The sequence below is a fragment of the Daphnia magna genome, linkage group LG2 (genome assembly GCF_020631705.1).
Source record: "Daphnia magna isolate NIES linkage group LG2, ASM2063170v1.1, whole genome shotgun sequence".
NCBI classification, from domain to species: Eukaryota; Metazoa; Arthropoda; class Branchiopoda; order Diplostraca; family Daphniidae; genus Daphnia; species Daphnia magna.
The window spans coordinates 3,154,145-3,178,785 of NC_059183.1; the positions used below are offsets into that span (position 1 = coordinate 3,154,145).

The 24,641-nt window shown below is 37.9% G+C and overlaps 2 protein-coding genes and 2 long non-coding RNA genes across 4 annotated transcripts; 2 read left to right on the forward strand and 2 right to left on the reverse strand.

The window, feature by feature from the left end:
• LOC123469727 lies at positions 1-1,326 on the forward strand. Its single transcript, XR_006643038.1, has 2 exons — positions 1-110; positions 178-1,326. It is a non-coding gene; the product is annotated as an uncharacterized LOC123469727 (long non-coding RNA).
• Positions 1,327-17,634: 16,308 nt separating this feature from the next.
• LOC116917454 lies at positions 17,635-18,395 on the reverse strand. Its single transcript, XM_045168706.1, has 3 exons — positions 18,381-18,395; positions 18,119-18,312; positions 17,635-17,998 (listed from the first exon to the last, which is right to left on the reverse strand). Exons 1-3 carry the CDS (start codon positions 18,393-18,395, stop codon positions 17,635-17,637), a joined length of 573 nt encoding a protein of 190 aa, XP_045024641.1.
• Positions 18,396-18,775: 380 nt separating this feature from the next.
• LOC123469986 lies at positions 18,776-19,343 on the forward strand. The gene is made up of 3 exons (XR_006643327.1): positions 18,776-18,852; positions 18,927-19,114; positions 19,182-19,343. It is a non-coding gene; the product is annotated as an uncharacterized LOC123469986 (long non-coding RNA).
• A 1,654-nt stretch (positions 19,344-20,997) lies between these two features.
• Positions 20,998-24,600, reverse strand: LOC123469777. Its single transcript, XM_045169068.1, has 9 exons — positions 24,333-24,600; positions 24,036-24,129; positions 23,624-23,963; positions 23,001-23,561; positions 22,770-22,925; positions 22,577-22,708; positions 22,192-22,511; positions 21,948-22,128; positions 20,998-21,884 (listed from the first exon to the last, which is right to left on the reverse strand). The coding sequence occupies exons 2-9, from the start codon at positions 24,102-24,104 to the stop codon at positions 21,595-21,597; spliced, it is 2,049 nt and encodes a 682-aa protein (XP_045025003.1). The 5' UTR covers positions 24,105-24,129; positions 24,333-24,600; the 3' UTR covers positions 20,998-21,594.
• Between the last annotated feature and the right edge of the window lie 41 nt (positions 24,601-24,641).

Genomic DNA, 24,641 nt, shown 5'->3' on the forward strand with positions numbered 1-24,641 from the left:
GCATGGCGGCTTACGGAGTTTCGCTCGTTGTAGTCTTAGTTTAGATGTTTTCCATTGAAATTATCTTCCGTTCCATTCATAATTGAATTACGAAATTCCTTCGTTATCAGGTAATCTTGTAATTTTTATTTGACCTCGATATAGACTGTACTTTATTTATTATTAATTCTTTTGTAGACGTGTTTACTTTCTGTAGCAGACAAATGGATGTTGTAGAGGAAACTGGCGGGCTGATAAGGGAGCCCATAATAACAATCTTTGAATTAAGTGACTATGCACAGGGACTTGATGAAAAAGACAAACGACAGTATGTAGAAAAACTAGTTAAATGTGAAATAGATTGCCCATTTTTTATTCCACAACAAATATGGGTAGTGGAAGCCGTTGTTATCGAAAAACTGTGCCCTTCGTTATAATAATTAATTAATTAATTATAATGGGCAACATCAGACCCCGACATCTGTCGGACATCCGACGGACTGCATTGTGTTATGTGGGATTACGTGTATTAATTAATATTTCATTTTTGCATGATTAGCAACTTACTGCAGAAAATATATTTAGGAAGACAAGGCCAACGGGAGCAAAATGGACTTGTGGAAAGAGATGGGGTAGGATTCAAACTGTAAGAAAGAATTTGGAAAGACTTCATGAGGAGAATGAAGTCCAAGGAATGAAGATGAAATCAAGATCTAATCATTTTTGCCATTTAAATCTGCATTTTGGCTTAACGCGATACAACTATTTATTTCCTGTTTTGCAAGTGTGAAACGAAAGCCTAAAACGGCTTTCGTTTAATTTTTACTAAACTTGCTTTGTGAAAGTTTAACTCTACATCAACCAGACTATAAAGCATTTTCCAAAAGGCTTGTTAAACTCTGCATGTTTCAGCAGGCAGCCATTAATGACGGGAGGGAGAAATAGGACCCATCTAGCGGAGAAATAGGACCCTAAAAAGAAAGTCAGAAAAAGAGGTCCTATTTCACCGGGTCCTATTACTCCATGGCCTATTTTTGGGTATTATTTCTCCGGGTCCTATTTGTCTGGGTCCTATTTCTCCGGCATCAAAACGGAAATTTTTTCATCATGATAGGATTTTTTTCCATATTAACTTTTTAATTTTTTAACGGAAATCGAAAGCTCTTGGTGAGAGCTATCGATTGCCATAAAATTCATAATGATTGAACCTTTCGTTTGGATGCAATAAATTATTCAATTTTGCCAACTTTGGGGGAGGGAGGGGAAATGACGTAGATACACACCCAACCTTTCGTACAACCGTTCGGATAATTTGCTTCACTTAAAATAATAAACAGTGTACTTTTCGAGATCCTCTTATAACGAAGAACACGATGACACTTAGAACAACGTCATTAAACATAGTTTTAGATTAGGAATATGTAAATATGAATGAACTAATCGTGAAAGAGCACGACGGTGGCCATCATTTTTTGTCGCCAGTTCAAATTTCGTCTTTCTCCATTGAAAAATAAACCTAAAACACTTAACTATTATTGATTATTAATAATTGCTAATTCAATGTTAAATAAATAACACTAAATGGCAGTATTTCAGTCATTATCAGTTATTCATTATCAGTCAGCAGGAAAAAAGGAACGAGGCTGACTGTTCTTTACATTAGTATGGCTCTACAACCTGTTCCAAAGAGGCATAAGTCCTGCCATGCCTATACATACAAACATAAGGGGCAGTTTCTGCAATTGAGTGACAGCACTTAAAATGTGGTTAAGCTCAAACTAAAAATCTGCAACTAGACTTTTACCCACATGATAAAAGTCTAGTTTAGCAAAGCTTAATTTACACAATTTTTTTACGTTATTTTCCTACTTTATTATAACAAATTGAAAAAAAAGTACTTAACGGGGCGGCTCGATTCCATAACTAATAATGAATATGTACTATTTAAATGAAATATAATAATGTAACACACATTTTTTAAAAATATTTTTACTCATTTATTACAATAAATTGAAATAATAAAACAAACCTAACAGGACAGCTCGATAAAAATAACGGATTTTGGGTGGGTACTTAACTTATAAAGAATATTTACTCTATAAATTAAGTATAATAACGTAAATGTAAACAAATGACGTAACGTAACATAATATATGAAGAATATACTATAAAAAATAATTTTTTTAACAATTAAAAAAATATAATGGGGCATTAGTTATGGGTTTTTTTAGTTAGTACATTAATAATAAACATGCAGCCAGCTGCAGGTCCCACTTGGTGGAGCGAGCTGGAAACAAAATGTTTTGATCGCCTGGCCCGTCGATCAAAATACTTTCAAAAAATGGGAAGAGATCAATTTCTAAAGCTTCGATCTCAAAAGTAATAATGAACACAACCATTTATTAACCATTAAGAATGATTTTTAAAACTATTATTTATTATTATTTTTAAATATTTTTTTAAAACCCAATTAAAATAGTCTCAAAACTTGCTACAAAAATTAAGTCCCAAACTTACCACTGAAAAATTGAGTCTCAAAGTCTAAAATTCAAAAAATGGGAAAAGATCGATGGAAAAAAACAAATCGATCTTTTGCGTTCAACGATAATTTGGCAATTTTCATTGCGGCAGATGTTAACAATCGTATCGATCAAGACGATTAACGCTTTCTACTCACCACCCATGAAACACGTCTGTTTTTCGCCTCATTTTCAAAACGCGCATTCTTTCCGGGACAAAAAAAAATATTTTGATAAATTATTTAGATAGAAATTCGATAGGCGGTCATCACCTGGGGGGCACGGTCATGGTTTTTTGAGCCATTTGGACGGTATCGTCCCGAATACTAAAAAAAGACTCGACAAGCTCCGCCCCTTTCCCACATAAACTACGACCCGTGAACACTATTTAGGGATTTTTAAAAAGGCAAAAAAATATTACCTTTTAAGAATTTGAACGCCCACCTTTCCCTGTTTACGGTGTGAATTTATGTCAACTATTTCAGACGTAAATTGTAACTTAAAAAAAAAGGAAAAATGGAAATGGAGGTTGGGAAATAAAGGGTGTCTAGACCCTCTTGGTAAACCAAGTGGGAATAAAGTAGTATTAATATAAAAATTTGTTATACTAATATAAATGTAAAGATATAATGTAACGCTACGTAATAAAAAATGATGAAAATTATAAAAAATTAGAAAACAATATAGTACATTAAATACAACTAAAACAATAAAGCCCCTTGGGCACCTTCGGGATTTAAGGTTAGTTTAAGTTTAGTGGGGGTGGATTTATTTCACTAAGAATCATGAAAGTAAAGTTGACTATTGAGTTCGTAGTTTGTTTCATTTGAATTATAACTGTTTTAAATTGAGATATTTTTTAGTCATGGTGGAAAATCCCTTTTTGAAGGAGTAGCCTTTGCTACCGATGAGGAAGTGGCAGCATTTACAGCAGAAATAAATCAACATATTCCGCAGGTAAGTAGCGTAACAAATACTTTCATTGGAATGCAATTTGTATTGTATTTTTTTCTAAATCAATAATGGGAAATGAAATGTGTGTTGGATCAACTTGTCAAGCCACAAAACTGGATTCTTCTGGCAATTTCAATCGGCTAGACGAGACGGGAATGATAAGTACCATTTGTCGTCCCGGCAGTACCATCAAAGTAGAAAATATGTACAAAGGCGAAACCTACCGATTGGTTGCCTTTTTGCATAAGGTAGTTCTGCAGATGGGATGCTACTTCTTCTGTTACGATGTGATTTGTAAATATTGGCTTTTTGCGCAAAAGCTAACCAGGCTGGCAAAGGAAGGCTGTTTCTCTTCGAAGTTAAACACTCTCTTGGTTAACTTTACAAAAAAAATGCGTCCGTTTTCATCAACATTCCACGGAAAAGCCAATCAGTGGGCATGCCAGGTATTATGCTGTACTACGTACATAGACCGATTTAACGTAATAATTGATTTACCGTTGTAGGTTTTGTGGTCTGGCCATTTAATGGATCATGCCGCCGCCACGTTAGGTGAGGAACAAGAACAGACCTTTGCAAAAATGTCCCGTTACTGTTCGTCAACCAAGCGAATGTCAAAAGCTCGTAAGTGTATTGGTTCAATTAGGAAATTTCTTTTTAAAATTTGTCTTGCTGGTTAGATCGAATAGATCACCTTTCAAAAGCAATTCTGTACGAAAATGCTCGTAAAGAGAAGAAGATGGTTTCTACCCTAATTCAACGTTTAAAAACGGTAATTATATTTAAATTCACAACGACCAGTTCTAATAAAGACCATAACTTTAACAGGCAGAAAAAAAGATCCCATATCTCGAGAAAAAAGTGCAGGATTTGTTAACAACTCGTGAACTTAAAGAGGAAGACTTACCCAATATTAAAAATGTCCTTGAGGAATATGCAAAAACCGCTCTTTCCAGTAAGCTTATAGTTTATTGTGTTAAGCAGTCACTTTATCTTTATATTTTCAGATAAAGGTAACAAAACTAACTGGCCAGTTTAGTGCATCCCTGTGGTCACAATTTAACCCATTCTCTTTATCTCTGCAAGCTTGGTGCCTAATCCTGAAACAGGAGGGAAGTAGAAGAAGAAGAAAAAGCTGACAGAAGGACAGAAAACGTGACGAAATCGATACAACTACGAGAAGGAACGAAAGAAGCGAGAGGCTGCAACAGCTGCATTATTAACCCCATCAATCCCCACCGTCTCCGAAAGGTCGGTGGTGTTCACTTCCGCCGATCTTCCGCTTCGACCTATCGCAACCATTGGCCCGTTCGCCGCCCCCAATCCACCAACACCAATCAAAGAAGATAGGAGCTACAGAAAACAGAATTCTCCCAATCCACCAGCACCAATCAAAGAACCAGGAAGATCGGATAACAGCTGTCATTCTGCAAACCACTTCCCAAGCGAAGAAAAGAGATCACGCAAATTCATTCAAAGACGAAGAGAAAGGGAATTCGAACAAGCTGTCCGACAAAAGGCCATTGATGAGAGGAAGACCCGAGAGGCGAAAGAAAGAGAAGTGAAAGAGAGAGAGAGGAGAGAAAGAAGGGGAGAGAAAGATCCAAGAGAGGAAAAGAGAGACAGAGAAGAGAAAGAACTGAAAGAAAGAAACGAAAACTACATGGGCATGTGAAATATATGCTACCGATTTGGAAAGAGAAGGAAGAGAGCATCGCACAGAGAGAAGAAAGAAGAGCGAAGGAGAGGTGTGAAAGATTAAGAATTTCGGAGGCGGCGAAGAAGAAACAAGAAGAGGAAGAAGAAATAGAGAGGATTCGGATGGAGGTATATTTTGTTGACTGATATATCATTATATTTATCCCAGTTTGATTACAAGCTAAAAAAAGTTTATAAAAGAAAATTCAATTGTCATAAATGACACGTCTTGTGTCTTAACCCAGTTATATTGTATCATATCTCGTGCCTTAATAAACCGGTTACAGCATTTAATTGACGCATTTTGTGTCTTAACAGCCTCGTGTCGGTCTTAATCGACACATTTGTGTCTCGAAAGACAAGTTCCAAAGTCGTAATTGACACATCTTGTGTTTTAAGTAAATCCAACTCAGGTATAATTGACACATCTAGTGTCTTACAGCCCAGGTTTCGATCCTTAATCGACACATTTGTGTCTCAAGGTACCAGTTTCAGATCACATTAGACAAAACAGAGTCTAAAAAAACTGTCTATGCGATCAAGCTGCGGTTGCAAATCGACCTCCTGTAGAGGGTGCGTATGCACCCAAAACCATAGGCAGTGTAACAAACGCTGTAACTGTGATCCAAATCAGTGTAAAAATAGATCCTTAGCAAAGTTCAGTAACCGAAATACTGCAATGGATCAACCGCGAGGATGGTCGAGTGTTATGAAATGTAAAAAGTATTATATTAAGTTGTTAAATTGACCGCCAGAATGCGCAGGCTTGCACTAAATGTAGAAATTATTCCCCACCTTGACCTGTTTGGCTCCGCCTCTGACCTACCCTGCCCTCTTGAACTCGTATAAAAGGCACCGTCTTGCAGATTTAGCGCCAGTTGCCGTTGGAGAGTCAGAATCAGAGCTACGGTCGGTGAGCTCTCTGTTTTCTGAAACAAAGCATTGTTTCTAGGCTCTGGCAAATGCAAATTCGTTCATTTCTAAAGTTTTTTGCGTTGTGCTTCTTAACAATATACGGCGTGACCTGGAAGGCATAAGTGCCACCATTAAGAATATAAAACAACGGGAAATGCGCTTTGCAGGTCTTAGTTATTTATTTTAAGCATTTTTATTTAACATATGATACCTGTTGTTTTACAGATGGGTGCAAAAAAAGGAACCCACTGAGGAAAAAACGTTCTGCGTTGAAATTTTGCAGCTGAGCTACTGATAATACTCAATGAAAGGAGTAATCTAAATTTGACAGAAGAGTGTGTTTCAAGTGGCGTTTTTCCATGGGAAACACATGGATATACCTGTATTTCTGAAGATATGATGATGATTAACACCTGGATTCTAACTAAACGTTTCAAAGAAGAAGTGTGTCAAACAAAACACGAAATGTGCACTTTTTTGCAACAGATGTTGAAGACCAAATGTGCACTGGAAAGTGACATTAAAGAACTTAGCCAGGATACAAATACTCTATTTATGGGGAAGATTATTTTGAAATACGGAAAGAAATCCTATCACGATGAAAAAAAAATTCCGTTTTTTCGCTGTAACGCATAACTCGGTCTAGCCGATAAAACAGAAATTTTTTCATCATGATAGGATTTCTTTCTATATTAATATTTAGATTTTTTTACGATAATCGAAAGCTCTTGGTGTGAGCTATCAATTGCCAAGTGTTGGCTAAGTTCTTTAATGTCTGCCTGTTAAAGTTATGGTTTTTATTAGAACTGGTCGTTGTGAATTCAAATATAATTACCGTTTTTAAACGTTGAATTAGGGTAGAAACCATCTTCTTCTCTTTACGAGAATTTTTGTACACAATTGCTTTCGAAAGGTGATCTATTCGATCTAACCAGAAAGACAAATTTTAAAAAGAAATCTCCTAATTGAACAAATTCACTTACGAGCTTTTGACATTCGCTTGGTTGACGAACAGTAACGGGACATTTTTGCAAAGGTCTGTTCTTGTTCCTCACCTAACGTGGCGGCGGCATGATCCATTAAATGGCCAGACCACAAGACCTACAACGGAAAATCAATTATTACGTTAAATCGGTCTATGTACGTAGTACAGCATAATACCTGACATGCCCACTGATTGGCTTTTCCGTGGAATGTTGATAAAAACGGCTTTTTTTTGTAAAGTTAACCAAGAGAGTGTTTAACTTCGAAGAAAAGCAGCCTTCCTTTGCCAGCCTGGTTAGCTTTTGCGCAAAAAGCCAATATTTACAAATCACATCGTAACAGAAGAAGTAGCATCCCATCTGCAGAACTACCTTATGCAAAAAGGCAACCAATCGGTTGGTTTCGCCTTTGTACATATTTGCTACTTTGATGGTACTGCCGGGACGACAAACGGTACTTATCATTCCCGTCTCGTCTAGCCGATTGTAATTGCCAGAAGAATCCAGTTTTGCGGCTTGACAAGTTGATCCACCACACATTCCATTTCCCATTAACTATTTAGAAAAAAATACAATACAAATTGCATTCCAATGAAAGTATTTGTTACGCTACTTACCTGCGGAATATGTTGATTTATTTCTGCTGTAAATGCTGCCACTTCCTCATCGGTAGCAAAGGCTACTCCTTCAAAAAGGGATTTTCCACCATGACTAAAAAATATCTCAATTTAAAACAGTTATAATTCAAATGAAACAAACTACGAAAACTCACTCTCGTGCAGTAGCATACCGATAACATTTCATATAACCGTCGCAGTGGGAGGCGAGAGGTATTTCTCCACAAGCCTTATAGGTCATATAATCCGCCCGTTGGATGTCCGTCTCCATCCAGAAACGGTGATACTCGAACTCAGCAGACGCCATAACGAAGTGTGTTTCATTAATAACGGATATTCGATGATGCTCATTCGAAGCCTCTAAGGCAGCTCCAATATTAGCTGCTCTGGAAATACTAGCCGACTTATGTTGCAGATGGAACCATTGTCGGAGGAAGTCACGACAGAATAGGTAAAAGCTGTCCTCGTCTGGCGATGCAGGCCAAAACCCTGATTCAATATAATCTTCGGCCTTTGCTTCAAAGATACATAAACAACTTTTACATCCAAATGCAGCCGATGTAATATTAAATCGACCTTAATCAATAAAAGTAAAAAAATAATCCGTTTAAGTGCCTTGAATTCTTAAGAACCTTCAGTAGTAACTACGGCTATGGTTTTACAGCCAATTTTTGGCATAAGAGTACTCAAAGCTTCACCTTTGGGGCAGTTCTCAGGGCAAAAACCCGGAACTGTGACATCTATAAAAAAAGAATTACAATCAAATATTGATAAACTTTGGAAAGATTGTGGTCTTACTTTTTTCTATGATTTCCGAGAAAACGATGAGGTAGTAAAGAAGTTCTGGTTTAAACACCATTTTACGGTGAGTAATTAAGTCACAACTGCTACACAGGTTTCTTCTGCAACTTTCACAGCGAATACATTTGTCAACAAACTTCTCGCAGTCTGAGCAACAACCAACCAAAAATGGTAAAGAGTTGTGGACATGCTCATGGATAGAGCCACGCTGATTAAATCTTTGTAGATTTAGTGTAGGAGACTGCCGACTCAGGTAAGTATTTTTCTGTGTATTTTTATATTATTATTTTCTAGGCCTAACACTGAAGTGTCAGCGTATCTTTTTGTATGTATTTCTAGGCCTAGCACCGGAGTGCCAGCGTCTGAGTCTTTTTGTATTTCTGGCCTAACACCTTATCGGGTGTCAGCGTATAAAGAGAAGAATTTGCCGTAAAGAACGGAATACAATGGCGGTTATTGCCGCGACACAACAGCGATAACTAAAGACACAAGAAAAGTAGAGAGTATTAATTTTATAAATTACTAATGCTTGGTTTTCTTCTTAGGTGCGGATGACTGGATAATTCCTGCTAGATGTTCGGTGGCGGCCTGAGGAACGGTAGCAAGGCGGCAATGGCAGCGAAGGCAGCACATACAACAAAGGCGGCAAAGGCAGACGGCGAACAGCAAGCAAAGCGAAACAAGTAATGGATTTTAAACAGTGATATTACCAATGAATAGACCAGGCAGGAAAGTCGGTGGAAAATTGTGTGTATTAATTAGGCCTATTACAGCTCCTTTTATACCGTTTTACAAAAAACACCGTTGAGAAAGAAATAATTGCCAAACTTGTTCCGCCATATTTATATTACGGAGCCATTGGCTTTCATTTTTCTTCGCTTGCAAGTTTTCTTTGTGGTTTTGCAGTATAGACTCATCGAAGTCTGAAAAAAATATAAAAGATTGGTTTGCTAGACTATAAATTTGGATATTTTACCTGTACATTGACAAACGTCAGGAAATGTTGGGGGGAAAATTGTGTTCCTCTCTTCAAAACAATCACTGGAAGAAACTCCTTTGTTCAGAGAAGTATTCCTCATCATTTTTTTAAGGTTACCTTTGGCTTTATTTTTTTCCCAATCACCATCCCATGTTTAAAACCTTGCCTTTCTCTTCTTTTCTTTAATGCCTTTTCTTTTTTTGAATTTATCAGCGCCCTTTCCATTGTAAAGTAATCTAAAAACACGGCATGTAAATGGTAAAATTAATAAAATGGAAATTTTTCGTCAAATCCTCTGTCAAACAGTGGGCAACTAAATGCAGCAAGCTAGCTACTCTAATCTGGAAAATAGATTAGCCTATCTCTGGCTGTAAATTTGAAACAGGGGCCTGAACGCTACCAGAATTTGTGGGCGATATTTGCCTGGTAGCGTAAAGGCCCCTGAACGAGATGCAGTTGCTACTGCTTGCAATATTCTAGCGTTTCCAAATTTTAAAAAAATGACGTCACATATTTTACCTTTTTCCAGAGTCATAGACCCCTGGTTCCTCCACTATGGCTATTTTCCCTATCAGAAAAGGGGTACCCTATTGCGGTGGTTACTATACTAAAAAACGGGGGTTTTGGGTCGTGGCGGCCGGTGCGAAAAAGTTATTTTCCATCCGGTGGGAGTGCCTCTTGGTAGTGTGGTGTTTCACTCCACACAGAAACTCATTTGTCGATAGATGGCAGTTTAGTGTTAAAAATTCAACTGTTTTACTAGGTACTTCGATAATCAGCGTCATACATAAATTATTGTCATGAGTATTATTTCATTGAAGTAAAATAATGGTGTAGAATAAACAAAATAATGTTAAAAACTCGCTCGTTATAACGTAAAACCATTTTTTATTCTAAAATACGTATTTTCATTTACATAACTTACTCACTCTCCCAGAAGCCCACTTTTTAATCGAGCTACCCCGTTTAGTTTGTCTGTTAAACACAAAGTATTGTAAATGATTTTTTTGTTTAACATACAATAATATTGTAATATAGATGAAAAATTATCGTAAAAATCGCTCTGGTAAACTAGAATTTTACCAAAATGTGTTCCCTTAAGCGGTCTATATAAAAATTATGTATGTAGCAAAAGAGGTTGGGGGTCTGCCTTCCGCCTAGGCGAAAAAACGACGGGATAAAAGTTGTTATTGGGTTGATAGAGTTCTTAATGGGGCTGAACGGTGGAATTCCTGTAACTGAAGTGAACTACTATCGAGATGTTTTTTTAATTTTACTTTTTAATGTCGTCTTAACGTCTAACTATTTGCTGCAGTGGCAACCCACTTTTCCTTAATAAATTTTTTATTAATTTGAGCTTATTCTCAAATAGAGAGCCACTTAATATCATCCAGTCAGCCGTGTCTCTGAACATAGTTGACCAAATGAATGAGGCGGTGAACTTAAAAGGATACAAAGCTGGGACCATGATTGATGTCATTTTAACAGGAACACGTAAATAATTTATTTTGTCTGACTTCGCTGGTCCGCTTCCGAGTGGAAACTATTTGTTTGTACTAATGGATGCCACGTCGAAATGGCCTGAAACATTCAGACTTCCGCAAATAACATCAGCAACAACTATAACCACCCTGAAGACCATTACCTATAACCTGTAACCACCCAAAGCAACGGATTGGCTTGGACAGTCCGTGAAGAAAGCTCTGAAGAAAATGAAGGACCAGCAGGGTACGTTGGACGAAATACTGGTAAGGTTTCTAACCTCCTACAGAAACACACCTCACAAATCCACCGGAAAAACACCAGGAGAAATTTTATTGGGGCGTAAAACGAGAGGACGCCTTGACCTCATCCGGACGCCACAAAATCCACCGCCGAAGGAAGAAATCCCGGCCAAATTTAAAATAGGCGAATTGGTGTTGGCACAAGATCTGCGGCCAGGAAAAAACAAGTGGCTGGAAGGCAACGTCCAACAGAGCCTCGGTAGCTACCTTTTCGCCGTTCAAGTAGGAGACCAGCTGTTGAAGCGGCATACAAACCAACTGCTACCCAGGACAGTTGCCAACGAGAGGCGTCAAGAGGAAGCGAAAACCTCAACACTTCCAGCACCAGAAGCCCCAGTTAAAACCATTCAAAACGCAAGCCAACCCACTGTAGCCGTCACTTCATCACAGCCCATGGAGCCCACTAATTCGGAGGCTACTCCTACAGTTCAACCCACTCCTGATCAACGTACCCCCCCACGAAAACCGTCCAGTAGAATCCGCAAATTGCCTTCCCATTTGCAAGATTTTGTTCTTGATTTATTAACTACTGTTCATTGCTGTAATTGTGATACGGTGTAAAAGTCTAAGAAGAAAGGAGTTGTGGCATCCATGCCTGGCTTGACAGGGCCTGAATGTACGCGATTGCCCAGATTTCTTGGTATTGAGTGTATCGGGTGTTCTGCCAAAAGACGAGTAATAAAGACCCCTTGAGAAGAGTATGTTCTTAGATTGTTTCACAGATCTAACACCAAGGAAGATACGAAGATACGCAGTCCGGAAGGGAAGTAATTCGCTTGACGGTATAAACGCTGCCCCGAATCTGCGTTAGATGAGTCTCCATCGGGTGAGCTCCCGGAACTGGGCTCCGTTAGAGGAGTTTCCTGGTTTCCCTAGAGGTCTTCAGACGCTTCTTCAGCTTTTGGTAATAGTTATCCCCCTTTTTTTTAAAAGTAAAACCATTGTTTAGATTTAAGTTATCACTTGTTGTATTCATTTGTGTTTGATCAAATACAAATCGTTTGACAATATATTTACTCATAAAGTATGTTATTGATATCTTTATTTATTGTTACATTTAAAATTTAAAATTTTTTAAAATTAAATAGCATGAAATTATAGTAGGCTATATAATATATTAAACATTTCAAGGGAACCAAGTCGTATACATTCCTCTTTCAAAGGTTGCAGATTATTAACATTGAAAGTTAAAAATTTGTCTCTGTAAATGGTTATGGACTTCCAGATGAATAACACCAACAGACTATTTACCTAGTCAACCTTGGCTTACATTTTCTTTGCAAGACAAAAATCTAATAGCAGGATGAAGCAAAAGAAAGCCGTCGGACTCAACCATTTCAGACGGAATCTCGTTCTTCTTAAAAACATTTATCTCATCAGCTACGTCATCTGTAATGATTGGTACATTTGCGTCTTCCACATTAACAGTTGAGTGATCAACAGAACCTTCATAATATGTTACATGTAAATGATTATCAACAAATTTTTTATCTCGGCGCACTCTCTACCTTGATCACACAATAATTTTATATTTTCGCTTTTGTAACTGTGACATTTTACAACTATAAAGTGAACTTTCTAACCTATATGCCTTACATACGAGCAGTGCATGTTCCATCCACGGATATGAAAAGTGGAAAGCTTTGACCGGAAAGCAATCTCTAAAGCATCACAATCTTCAACATTCACTGTAGTCACGTTCACAATAATAAAAGGTAAAAACCTTGTTGATGAGGAAGATGGTGTTGCTTTGTAAAACAATATGTTTGTTGTTAGGTTATGTTGTATAGGTTTGTCTCCTTTGTTCCGGTCTTGTCCACTTTTTTGACTCAGACCTTTGGGGTGTTGAGAGTGGTTCTTTCCCCTTCCTCTTTCTTTAATTGTTTGAGAATATTATAGCACGGAGGAATAATGCTGAGACTCAAGTAGCGATTAAGATTGCATTCACTGTCCATGCGCTCACACACACACAGTACTAACAAACAGTTACAACTAGACTAAGGGCACAGCAAGGGACACACACAAGTATTTATGCACTAACGTAGACAGCAGCTACCGGGAGAAATATCGGCTGACAAGACTGCCGGACATCTCAGGTAGAGTTGCGGTCAATAGCCGATACAGGAGTGCCGGACGTGACAATTAGTCCATGGGGCCTCAATAACCGCGACAATATTAAGACCTTTAGATAAATTGAATCATGATAACTATATTATATAATTACGTTTCTGATAACGACCCGAGGATCTCTGGGATTCGTCATGCTTTTGAGCGAGAAATGCAGAATCCTTGCTATCACTTGTCTTTGGCCTCCATTTCGTTATCTCTCTCTCCTCTTCTAATATGATGGCGGTGAGGTTAAATAATGTTTGTTTTCCTGTTGCCACATGTCACCATGAAGAGACAAAAGTTTTCTAGTCAAACGGGAGGGTGCTAATGATCTTGGTGATTAGCTCTCTTTCCTCTATGCGCTGGGGATAGTATAGGAATGTTGTCAATCGGATTGTATATATTATAGTCTGGTCGGAATAGCATTTTAACCTAAAACAAATTGCAAAGTTTTGTTTTCTACATGAGCTTTATAAATATTAATTTAGGCCATGTTCTCCTAAACCCCTCCCTCGAAATTTTAGTATTTAGTATGATTAATTTCAATTATAAAATATGTGTATTTTTGTATTGTAATTTAGTCTCATTAAATACAAAAAAATCGAAATTTTAAAAAATGACTATGTTTAATACTAATTGGTCTACATGCATGCCAAATTTTATTTCCCTAACTTGTAAAATGATGAAAAACCACACGAAAAATGAGTTCCGTCTCCCTTTTTACTACCCAAAAACCGCTTCCAAGTTTAACACAGAGCTTACGGGGAAACGGCTTTAGCGAAAATCACTGCTGTTAGTTATCTATAATCCCCTCCTCTTCCGTTTTTGTCTTATATTAAAAAGCTAATTCTCTTCTACAATTAGTAGGGGAATTAGTAGGGGAATTAGTTTTAAAGTTATTAGATTTTATATACAGCCCATATTTCCTGAAATTTTCTCATAGCCGTATCCGTATAGAAATGCATGTAAAATAGCGCTCAATGAATCGCTCTGGAGGGTTGAAAGTGATTCACCTGGAATTAAAAGATTCCGTTAACAAATAAACGTCTATTAGGACACAATTTTAAAGATAACCTCGGAACTTCCAGAGCAGTGACGGTTTCAAAAGTAGTAATCATGGTGTTGAAACGTTGAAAAGCAGGGAAAAGTATTTGGTGGAATCTATTGGCTATGTGTGGAATAAAAAACGTGTTTTCCATAGTTGTACTAGTTACTTCCGGACGTTGGCTGATAACAGACGTTTCTGAAAGTCGCTGGAATATTTCACTCTTACGAAGCATGAGAGCACCCTTCTGGCTACTAGCCAATCGTTAAAAGCCCCATTTAGGATTCGTATACAAAAAGAGTGCGCCAGTTTTAATCTGAAAGGAAAATGAATAATTATTTATATTACAGTAATTTCCAAACATGATTGTGGGGAAAACAAGTAATACATCAAATCAATCAATCTTAGTTCGTCATAAATTAGAGCACAAATTAAGGTCACCCAAAATCATTCCAATGACAGCTCGTTATCTACACATAACAAAGAATGGCATTATTATTATGAGTTAAAAACAATGAAGGAAGACTAGATATCACATGAAAAGTTTCAAATCAAATTACCAATTCATGATATTGCACCAACTGTTCTCTTTGGTTCATTACCATAGGACTCGAAGTTGTCTTGTGATTCTTGTTTTGTTTTACATCTCCAAGGCTTCTACAAATCCATGTCGGATGGCTACAACTAAAGAAATAAAATAAAATGAGATAATAAGGCCTTAACTACTGCAAATTTGAGTACATACCTGTAGTCCTATAGTGAGAGCAAAAGATTTGGTGTACAAGGCCAGGAGTTGATTTAAGGTTAAAGGAATTGCAGCAACTGTCTGATAAAGTGAAGAGAAACAAAAAAATGCTGGAAGATTGTGATTTAGTGTACTAGGTTTCCTATAGATCATGTGATCCAGCTTCCTTCCCAGCACGACTGCTTATGCCCAAATGTTAGCTATCCAACATAACTACTCTGAGAGTAGAACCCAGCCAACAAACAAGATCCAAAAATTCTTCCTATAAAATAAAATATTGATAGTTTAACTTGAAATTCCAAGGGCTGTTCTGATATTTGCCCAAGTATGTATTCTCTTTCAGTTCACAAAAGTACTTTTACCTGAAGTTTCATACACTTTTCCATTACAAGAGAACATAAAGTGTTATGTTCCCAGCTCCATTTCAATTCCTGGCGTGTAATTGGAATAAAATTACAACGGACGTAGAGCTACACATGAAATATTCTATTAATTAAATCATTCTTACTTAAGTCTCTCGTACCGACAATCTCGTACCGACAATCTCGTACCAAAAGGGGATGAACCCCGCTTGGTGGCGCAGCGCTCACCCCCCGCGACCGTATATAAGGCTGGGTAGTTTCCCTCAAATTTCATTGTGCGTCTTGGAGCAATGCCGAGTGGTTGGTTTAGATTAGTGGCTCTTCTACGACATAGAAGATTTCTTCTGTCAAGAGCCGATAATGTCGTACAGACTGCTTGGAGGCTCCAATCTCGTACCGATGATCTCGTACCGGTACGAGATAGATGACACGAGATAAAATTCGTACGAGATCAGAGAACACCGTCTCTGCGAGCAGATTTTTTTTCCTGCCCTGCACTTAGGATAATGATGTCCAAGTAGACAGTTAACTCATAGGCCATCTTCCTGAATTCAGTCGGTGTCAAACCAAAGTAGATATCACACACTTTCTTCAGATAGTGTTCCAGACAGGTTTTGTAAGCTCGTAAAAATAATAAAAAGCAAACTGTAATACCTACTAGTGGTCTTATATCCAACATATATAGTTATTGGAAGAACTCCATGAATTTCATCAGCAGAGAACTTGTGAAGATATCGAGCCAAAGTGTTGCGTGGAATTCCTGACTGTAGACTAACTTTACTTAGGCTAATATAGCCAATTTTCATCTGTTTCACTGCGTTGAGCATGGTTTCTTTGCTAGTCTCGCCTGTCTCTGTCATAAATAAATTTAATTGAGACAAAGGTTGCATTAATATGGAAACAAACGTCAAATAACAAGATAAACCCAAGAATTTATTTTGAGTTAATAAACGCGTTACCTTGGTTACAAGAAGAAAAGGAGGACTTCCTTCGAGGACCTTGGTCAATCGAAAGGATTTCCACTTTACTACTAGGAAAAACGTTTTTTGACTATCTTTTTTGTCGTTGAAATAGCAGACATAACAATAAACGTTTAGCAGTCGAACATGTCGCAATGTAGATACATCTGAAAGAATTCAATGGTCGACCCTATTGCCATTTCGGTTCGCAATGGCAATAGCCATAGAGGGCTATTGCCATTTCAGTGTTAAAACCGCATCTATCGGCGTTGGCCGTAGATAGCGATGGAATAACTGCCGTTGCCGTTGGTGGCAGGGCCTTCCTTACTTATTTTATTTGTTTATTATTTACAAACATTTAGTTTGATGGTTAAATTGAAATTCTCATTGTAAATTCATTATCTGAGGTATAGTTTAACATATTCCTTGAATTTTAACAAAGCCATATATACCACATGATTGAAGGCATAGAATAACTTAATATTTTTGACAGACTTTCAGCTTGTTGTGAGAAACTGCGGAGACGTAAAATGTGTACGACGTAAGGAAATGTCATTTAACTCATTTTCAATTCATGCATTGTAGCATCGGAAAAAAACATTTCTTATAATTCTTAATTACGTTGTTATGACAGCAAATCAACGAAGAACGAACAATTACATTTACTTAAGCTTGTAAAAAACCCTAATGATGGATATTTATTTCGCCAGTTTGTAACACAAAGTACATGTATAATATTTACTTCTGATGACTTCTCCAGGCGACAGTTTTTCACATTTTCGGTGACAAAGGAGTAGACAAGAGTTGCACTGTATTCCACCATCATCCTTCTTGCTTTCCTTCTTGCAATGACAGTGGAAAGTGTTGATCTGTTCTTCGTTTCAACTGTAAGTACAAAGTATTTAAAATGGAATTATTCATTTTCAGTTTAAATTATTACCCATTTGTAGGACTGACGCCCATGCATCTTCATCAAACAACTTTCGGAATTCTTCCAACTTTAACTCAGGATTTTGGACTGCACTGCTGACTTGCGCAGGCATCTGAAAGACCATCTCTTCAGTTACAATGCGCTTCGAAAGAAGTATTTCTTCGGCTTTTTCCCGTCCGATAAACCAAGTCAGGAATACTGCAATCAAAGAAAAATAATTATTGCGTGTTGGTGAGTAAAAGGAATCAATCATTTTACTTAGTTTTTGATCTGCCTTTTTTTTTTTCGAATGGCTTAGGGGCATTTTTATGATGATCCAGCCGTCTGGTTCCTCTCGGTCGCCCAGCTCGAGTTTTGGTGTTGGGGAGCATAAGCATCATCAAATCGTCTTCTACTCTTGGTCTTTTTGGCTCCCGGTTCTCATCAGAACTACTTTGCTGGTCATCTGCAGCTTCTGATGGAGGTTCTATTGGGCCATAAGAGTGGTCCAAGTAGATTGATGTCATTCGGGCGTCTGTATCTGCCGTAGCTCGAACAACTGGATCTGCCGGAGCTTGAACGACTGGATCTGCCGGAGCTCGAACGACTGGATCTGCCGGAGCTTGAACGACTAGATCTCTTTGAGTTTGAACGATTGGATCTGCCAGAGTTTTATATTAGGTAAAATTTAAATATTTAACTGTCAAAAAGATCTCATACCCCCAATTATTAGATGCATAGGCTCATTCCGTCGGATGCATAACCTGTTCCAGTACTTGAAGGTATCCCTCGAAGGCAGGCAAGGGTATATTTTGAAGTTCATTAGCCAAGGTTTTGGCTAATTGAAGGGCTCTGCTGTACATGTCTTCTCGAGTGACCCGATCTGGATTTCTTCGTTGTTGAATTACGACCGGTGACCAAGCTTCCGGGTGTTCGTCTTGTGAATCCTCGTCCTAAACATAAACAGAAACGAAGTTATTAAAGGTAATAAGATAATTAACTTTGTTTGATTTCATTTTACCTCGTCATCGCTCATGCGCCATCTCCTATTGAAATCTTCTACTGGCAGTAAAATCTCCGCTCTATCAGATAGGAATAAGAGGTGTCGACACGGAAGTCCAAAATTATTGAAGAAAGTACAGGAGCAACTAGTCAAATCCAAATTAGCAGTGTAACGGCCAGTGTTGGTTGCTGTGATTAATTGGTTCCCATCCTGGCAAGTAAACAGTGTTGATTAAGTTATTTCATTAACAATTTATATTAAAGTTACCTCAATTATGCTGTAGGATGTAGTTGTCGCCTTGAATTGTTCAATTACCCGATCCACCGCATAAGGCGTATAGATTTTACGTAACCGCTCCAGGATAGGATGCAACTTCTGAACCGGAAATCGAATTTTCAACTCATTTCCTTTCTTTTTCGATCAAACTCTCTCATTTGGCTAATGTCAAGCAATACTTGTATCAGCTCGGGAAATCTTACTTGCCGATTACGTAAGTTTTTCTTTAAAGTTGAATGATACCTATTTATGGACAAGTGGTAGTAATATTTATTGATTTATATGTAGGGACGTGAATACCGTTCGATTCTGTTCGTCGTGTGATTGTCCATCATGAATAGAGTTCTTCTATAAAAAACGGCCCAATATTCTGTAATATTAAACCAATTGGTTTCGAAATAATGCCCAAGTCCGTCGTACGTGCCGTCGTCGTCATCTTCATCTAAAAAATTCCTTTTTTAAAATAAAGATTTCCGGTAAGTTGAATAATTTGATTACCTAATCCACACAGGTATTCCTCGACCTCTTTTATTTTCTCTTCAGATCCAGCGTAGACGGCTTCTTTGAACTGTTGGTATATCTCTTCCCGGAGATTCCGGCTTAACTTGTCTTGGACGAGACGTTTGTCAACAGCAGCCAACGCGTGGAAAAGGCACAATTTCAAAGACGCTGAGGTGAAAATGCGTTCTACGGCCTTCATCTCTTTGCAATCCTTGTCGGTAAGAACCACTTTCGTCTTGCTGACGTCGTTGTGCTAAGAAATTCATGGATATTTAGCAATTTAGATTTTTTGTTTTCATTAAAAGGATTACCTTGGCGAAAATCTCTAGACCAGCGAAAATGCTAGCTATCGTTTCCTCGCGGAGAAACATGTAGCAAATAGGTTGTCCAATGCCAAAATTATCTTCTATAACAATGGTGTAGAGGGGCACCCCGGCTTTGTCCACTTGATATGTCCCGTCGATCTCCACCACTTCACCAAATTTCTTAAATAATTCTCTTTGCTCTTGGGACTGGATGAAAATCTGTAGTACTTCATTGTCTTCGTCGTGAACTATTTTAACTACGTTTCCTGGTCGTTCACGAAAGGCGTCTAATAGTTCTACAGTATTCTTCCATTCATCTCGTGGCAGTCCTAAATTGCAACAAGTTTTAATTGAATACCAATTATAAGTAAATGACATAATGTCTTTACCGATCACTTTCTGCTTAATGTTCTGTATAGTCTTAGGTTTGAGAACAACGTTAAACTCATCATACACGCGCTTCCGTACTTTTAAGGGGATTGCGCCGTCACACGTTGCATCAGTGATGTATTCTAAAGCAGCAGGATCTAGATGTCTGAAATATAAAGCAATCTGTTAATCTTTGTTCAATTGTGATTCATCAGCAAAGTTACATACTTTTTCTCCCCGTAGGTAGCGATGAGTTCTTCGGAAACGGGATGGTTTGCGTGCTCAAGATTGCATGAAATGACCTCGTACTTTTGTTGACGGACATTCAAAGAGACATACCATGTATATGGACAATTGCATGCGTAGACTTTCTGATTAGGGCGCAATCCTTTCGAACGGTTTCGATGATTTCCATGATGCGAACAAAGAATCTTGGCCGAATAATATTTCCAGCGTTCATCGTCAACCTTCTTTGACCCTGACTGTTTTATGAATCAGTTAACGTCCGATATTTTTTAAATAGTAAGTTTAAGTCGAGTTTACTAACCTTTTTGTTGTGAGCTGACACACTGCATTTTTGAACGACCAAAGGATAGAAAAACACTTGTCGCAGTTGCTGTACATATGCGTCCACATCTTCCATCGTTTAAAAAAACGACCTATGTGAAGCGTTTCTATATCCATGTCGAACCGTTGTAGAACGAGAAAAACAAGCAAATTTGGTAAACTGATAAACTTGGAGCAAAATCGAATGATCTACTATGCTTGAAATATGGAATGCGATTGATTTTTAAGATGCCCACCATTTTTCTCTATCTGCCCCCGCCCCTCTTGATCCTAGCTTCAGCAATTGCCTTTTGTCGGCATCGGCATTAAAAATTGTTATCGAATCTTGTTAAAGGGAGGTAGTCCCAAAGGTGCGTGTTGACACCTTGGTCTTGTCGAGCGTAACCGCTGAAGGTCGAATCAAGTAGTTCGTGGAAAAACTATGCGAAGGAAAGGGACAATAGGTTGAATTTCAGCAACATTAACCGCAACGTGATTCACTTTTTGTTTATATAAAACAAATTCCACTATTACACATTGCGTGAATAACTGAATTTTACCGAAGTTTACTTTTCACTTACTGAATAAAATTTCGAAATGTACATTCTATGAATTGAACCTGCCCCTAGCAAATATCTTGCGGGGCAAAACCAGTTTTTCCCGGGTATTTTTCACCAGTTTTAAGATAAAACCCCGTGGTTTACCCCTGGTGAATAACCGCTTGTTTGCGTGCGGAAAACGGTTTAAAACTAGTATTTATAACCGTTTTAGAACCCACCTTCCATATAATACTGAGAGGTAGTACAGTGAGCAAAAAGGTGAAGAAAATCGGTATTTTACTGGTGGTAACTACGATTTATAAACCAACCTTCCGTAAGAAAAAAAGAGGTAACACAGCGAGCAATAAGGTGAGAAAAACCGGTAATTTTCTGGTAGTAACTACGACTTATGAACTAGAATTTAAAAATGGTTCCAGGTACCCTACTTTTTAAAACTACTGAGCTTCCCCTTCTTTTTTCAGATAGTTTACTATTAAGTTAAAAAGACGAAAATGGAATTGAGAAACCATCAGCGTTTATTGCGTTTTGTCTTTGCAAATGAAACAACCTTAAATAAAACCAAAGTACGAGTAACTGCGAAAGGCAATAAATTATAAAATGACAATTTTCTGACTTTAGAACGACATTGGCAAAGAATAAACGTCAATTCAATAGGTTTGAAACGGTGTTGAATCTTCAATTACAAAGATCTGGTGCTCGAGCAAAAGCAGGCGGAGGTCTAAAATTAACAACTTCTTTTTCTAGAATAGTCATGTAGTTGTAGAGAATAACCGCGTCACTGTCATCATTTGCATTTGGAAGCTGAGGAGCATCTGCTGACGCATCCGTCTCCAAGGCACCTGGCACATTATTCTTCTTCCTGTAGTTTTTGGCATTGTATTTCCGGCAGTTTTTAATCATTTCAATTAGCCTCCGATGATCAACATTTGCAGTGTTCCGCGAAAGATTAAAAATGTCGAGAGCAACTAAAATAGAAAAAAATAGAAGGAAATAAGGGCTGTATGTAAGCGCAAACAAAAGATGCTTACCTCCTATAACTGAAAGCATATTCATCAGACCAGAGAGTCCGGGCCTTAAGTCATTGACCCGACCAACACTACGCCACTGCATTTTCTGACTAGTTTCGTCACATAAAAACAAACGATACGCCTGGTTTATAAAAGCGCCTATTGATTTGGACGCCTTATATCGCTCAGATATGAAGAAAACCTGTGGAGAACATAAGATAAAAAATTAATTTTGAAATTTAAAAGAAAATGAACAGCTTCTAACCATGCTTATTGCAATTGTTTTGTCCGAGAGAGCTGTGTTGGTAGCAATGAGTTTTTCTACTGTATCGCAAGAAACAATTCCGAAGTTGGACTCCACGATCCATCTATGGTAGTTGGCGTGCTTGGTAGCTTTTAAGGGCAAATCATTTTTGAAAGACTCCTCCATTCTTTTAGAAACGGAATCTAACTTTTCGATTACTGTACTTCCAAGCCCATCGAGCTTCTTTTCTACTTGCTCAATGGCTCTCATCAATGTCTGAACGTCGAATGATGAAAATGCCTGAGATGACTGATAGCCATTCAATTGCAGGAGATCGCCACCTGTGCGAAAAGGTTTCAATAATATAAAAACACTTGAGAGAAGCACGAAAATGAGGTTCAATTACCGTTTGCCCATGACAATGGAGTGTCATTATTTCTGTTCAAGCTACGTGTGTAAACAGCATTCAACCTCGTGAACTCATCACAAGTAGGAAAAGATGGAGGACTTTCCAACTCTTTGTCATGATGGCCAACACCTAGCAACAACAAAATAGTCAATGGAATACGAAGTAGTAAAGTGACGAAAATAAAATTTACCAATATTCGTTGAACGTGTTATAACGTCGTTGTTTTGAGTGCCATTCAAATATGCCCCATGTCCACGAGTTTGTGTTTGTGAAATGGACGGCAAAGCGTTGGAACCCTGAATATCAATATTATTCCGATTCTGCTCTTCTTCATCTTGTACGTGGCCTGTTTGCAAATTGAGACGACATATAAACATGAACATCATATATACATTCAATTAAATGAAAAAAAAATAATCACTTGTAGACGGTAAAGGTGCTCCATTGTTGACCATTCCACTTGCTTTGTTAATAGCTCCACATAATGCTGCTTCAGTTCTTGTGCCAACATCATGCGGTTGTGGACTAGGAATAACGGACGGACGAAGAATATTGCTGCCGTCACCACTGCTACCATGGGGCGCCGGTACAGCTGCATTCGAAACTGGCATGGATGAGTTGTTCAATGAAACCAACTCAGAGTTGGTGGTGATGTTGCCCACACAAGCTCCAACATTTAAGTTCGTTGGGAAATTTTCGAAATCAAACGGGGTGTTCGACTGACAAGATCTTAAGCTTTGAGTCCTGATGGCAACAGCTGGATTGAGGTTGGAGCTGGACGATGGTGTCTCTATTAGAGAATTATTATTCGTTCTTCTTTCCTTGCCTTTTCCGGAAACCTTCTCTTCCAATGGACGCTTTTGAGCTGCCTTCCTTAATCCTCTGCCCAAAATACGATCACTGTCGGAAATAAAAGCGTCTGACAGTATGGGTTGACCATTAGCTGCAGCTTTGGCGGCCTTTATTGCTTTCGTAAATTTAACTGCATAAATAAACATTACGGTACAAACAGGTGTGTAGAAACAAATACATTAATTAACTTACCAACCTTGGTTTGGTTTAAAATGGCATGAATATCATATTCCATCCACGACTCGAATGGTATTTGGAATCTTCTGAATGTCTTCTCTCCCCAGTCAATCGGACTTTTACCCCCAACTGTGAATCTGGGTTGAGGATAAAGTAGATATTCCATGTTGCTCGAAATCCATCCAGTTGGGATAATACTGTGCACTTGTCGCTGTATGCGGTCTTCTCCACATTCCAGTGTGGTAACAATGAAAAACTTCACTTCACTCGATGAGTTACCTCCAAGTGGATGACTACCAACTTCAGGCAAAATTTCATTGTACGTTCCCTTCCAGAATTGCTGAATTCTTCCAACCTGAGATAGAAATCATTAGTTACAGTAAAGTGAACAAAAGTATTATCTTTCTAAAATTTCAAAGAAAAAGACCTGAAATGTTTCTTCGTCAGATGAAAACGAATCATCTTGTGGTTCATCACTGTCACCAGAGGATGCCATCTTCAATATAAAACGCTATATTATCCTGAAAAAGAACCATTAAGAAGTTAATTAACTGATTAGTTCTGCAATCACGTGTGAAACATGTGATTACCACGTGAGAAATTCACAAAAATCGAATGACGGAAAAAAGTAAAAATCAAACATGAAATATGTCATCTCACAATCAATTTAAATTTTGAAACGTGAAGTTTAAAGCACAAATCACATATTTCGGTGAAATTTTACCTGAAAAATCGTCGAATTAGGTACTTAGAAAAATCACGAAATTTGAAATCGAAAGCAGGCTTAGGAACACACAAGTTTGCCACTACGTCACAAAATGGAGTTTCTGCACGCCACCGTTACTGAGAGATCTGGCATCTTCTTTATTATTTAAATCGGATATGAAATCCATTAAGTCTTGATGAATAAATTTTTAATAAATTACTGCATTTTAGTTCGATATAAGAATAGGAAATATGAATTGAAACAGATAAATCCAATCAGTTGGTCAAACGTAAGTGGCCACAATGATCCCTAGGAATGTAGCAGACG

Excerpts from the sequence above, each read along its gene's own strand:
- LOC116917454 (XM_045168706.1), bottom strand. Across the intron at positions 17,999-18,118 it reads CAAGTACTGGAACAGGTTAT|AGATCTAGTCGTTCAAGCTC; the intron begins GCATCCGACGGA and ends TCAAACTCAAAG.
- LOC123469777 (XM_045169068.1), bottom strand. The coding sequence starts at position 24,104 with ATGGCATCCTCTGGTGACAGTGATGAACCACAAGATGATTCGTTTTCA. Across the intron at positions 23,562-23,623 it reads TTTAAACCAAACCAAGGTTG|TTAAATTTACGAAAGCAATA; the intron begins GTAAGTTAATTA and ends TTATTTATGCAG. Across the intron at positions 21,885-21,947 it reads TATGCTTTCAGTTATAGGAG|TTGCTCTCGACATTTTTAAT; the intron begins GTAAGCATCTTT and ends TTTCTATTTTAG.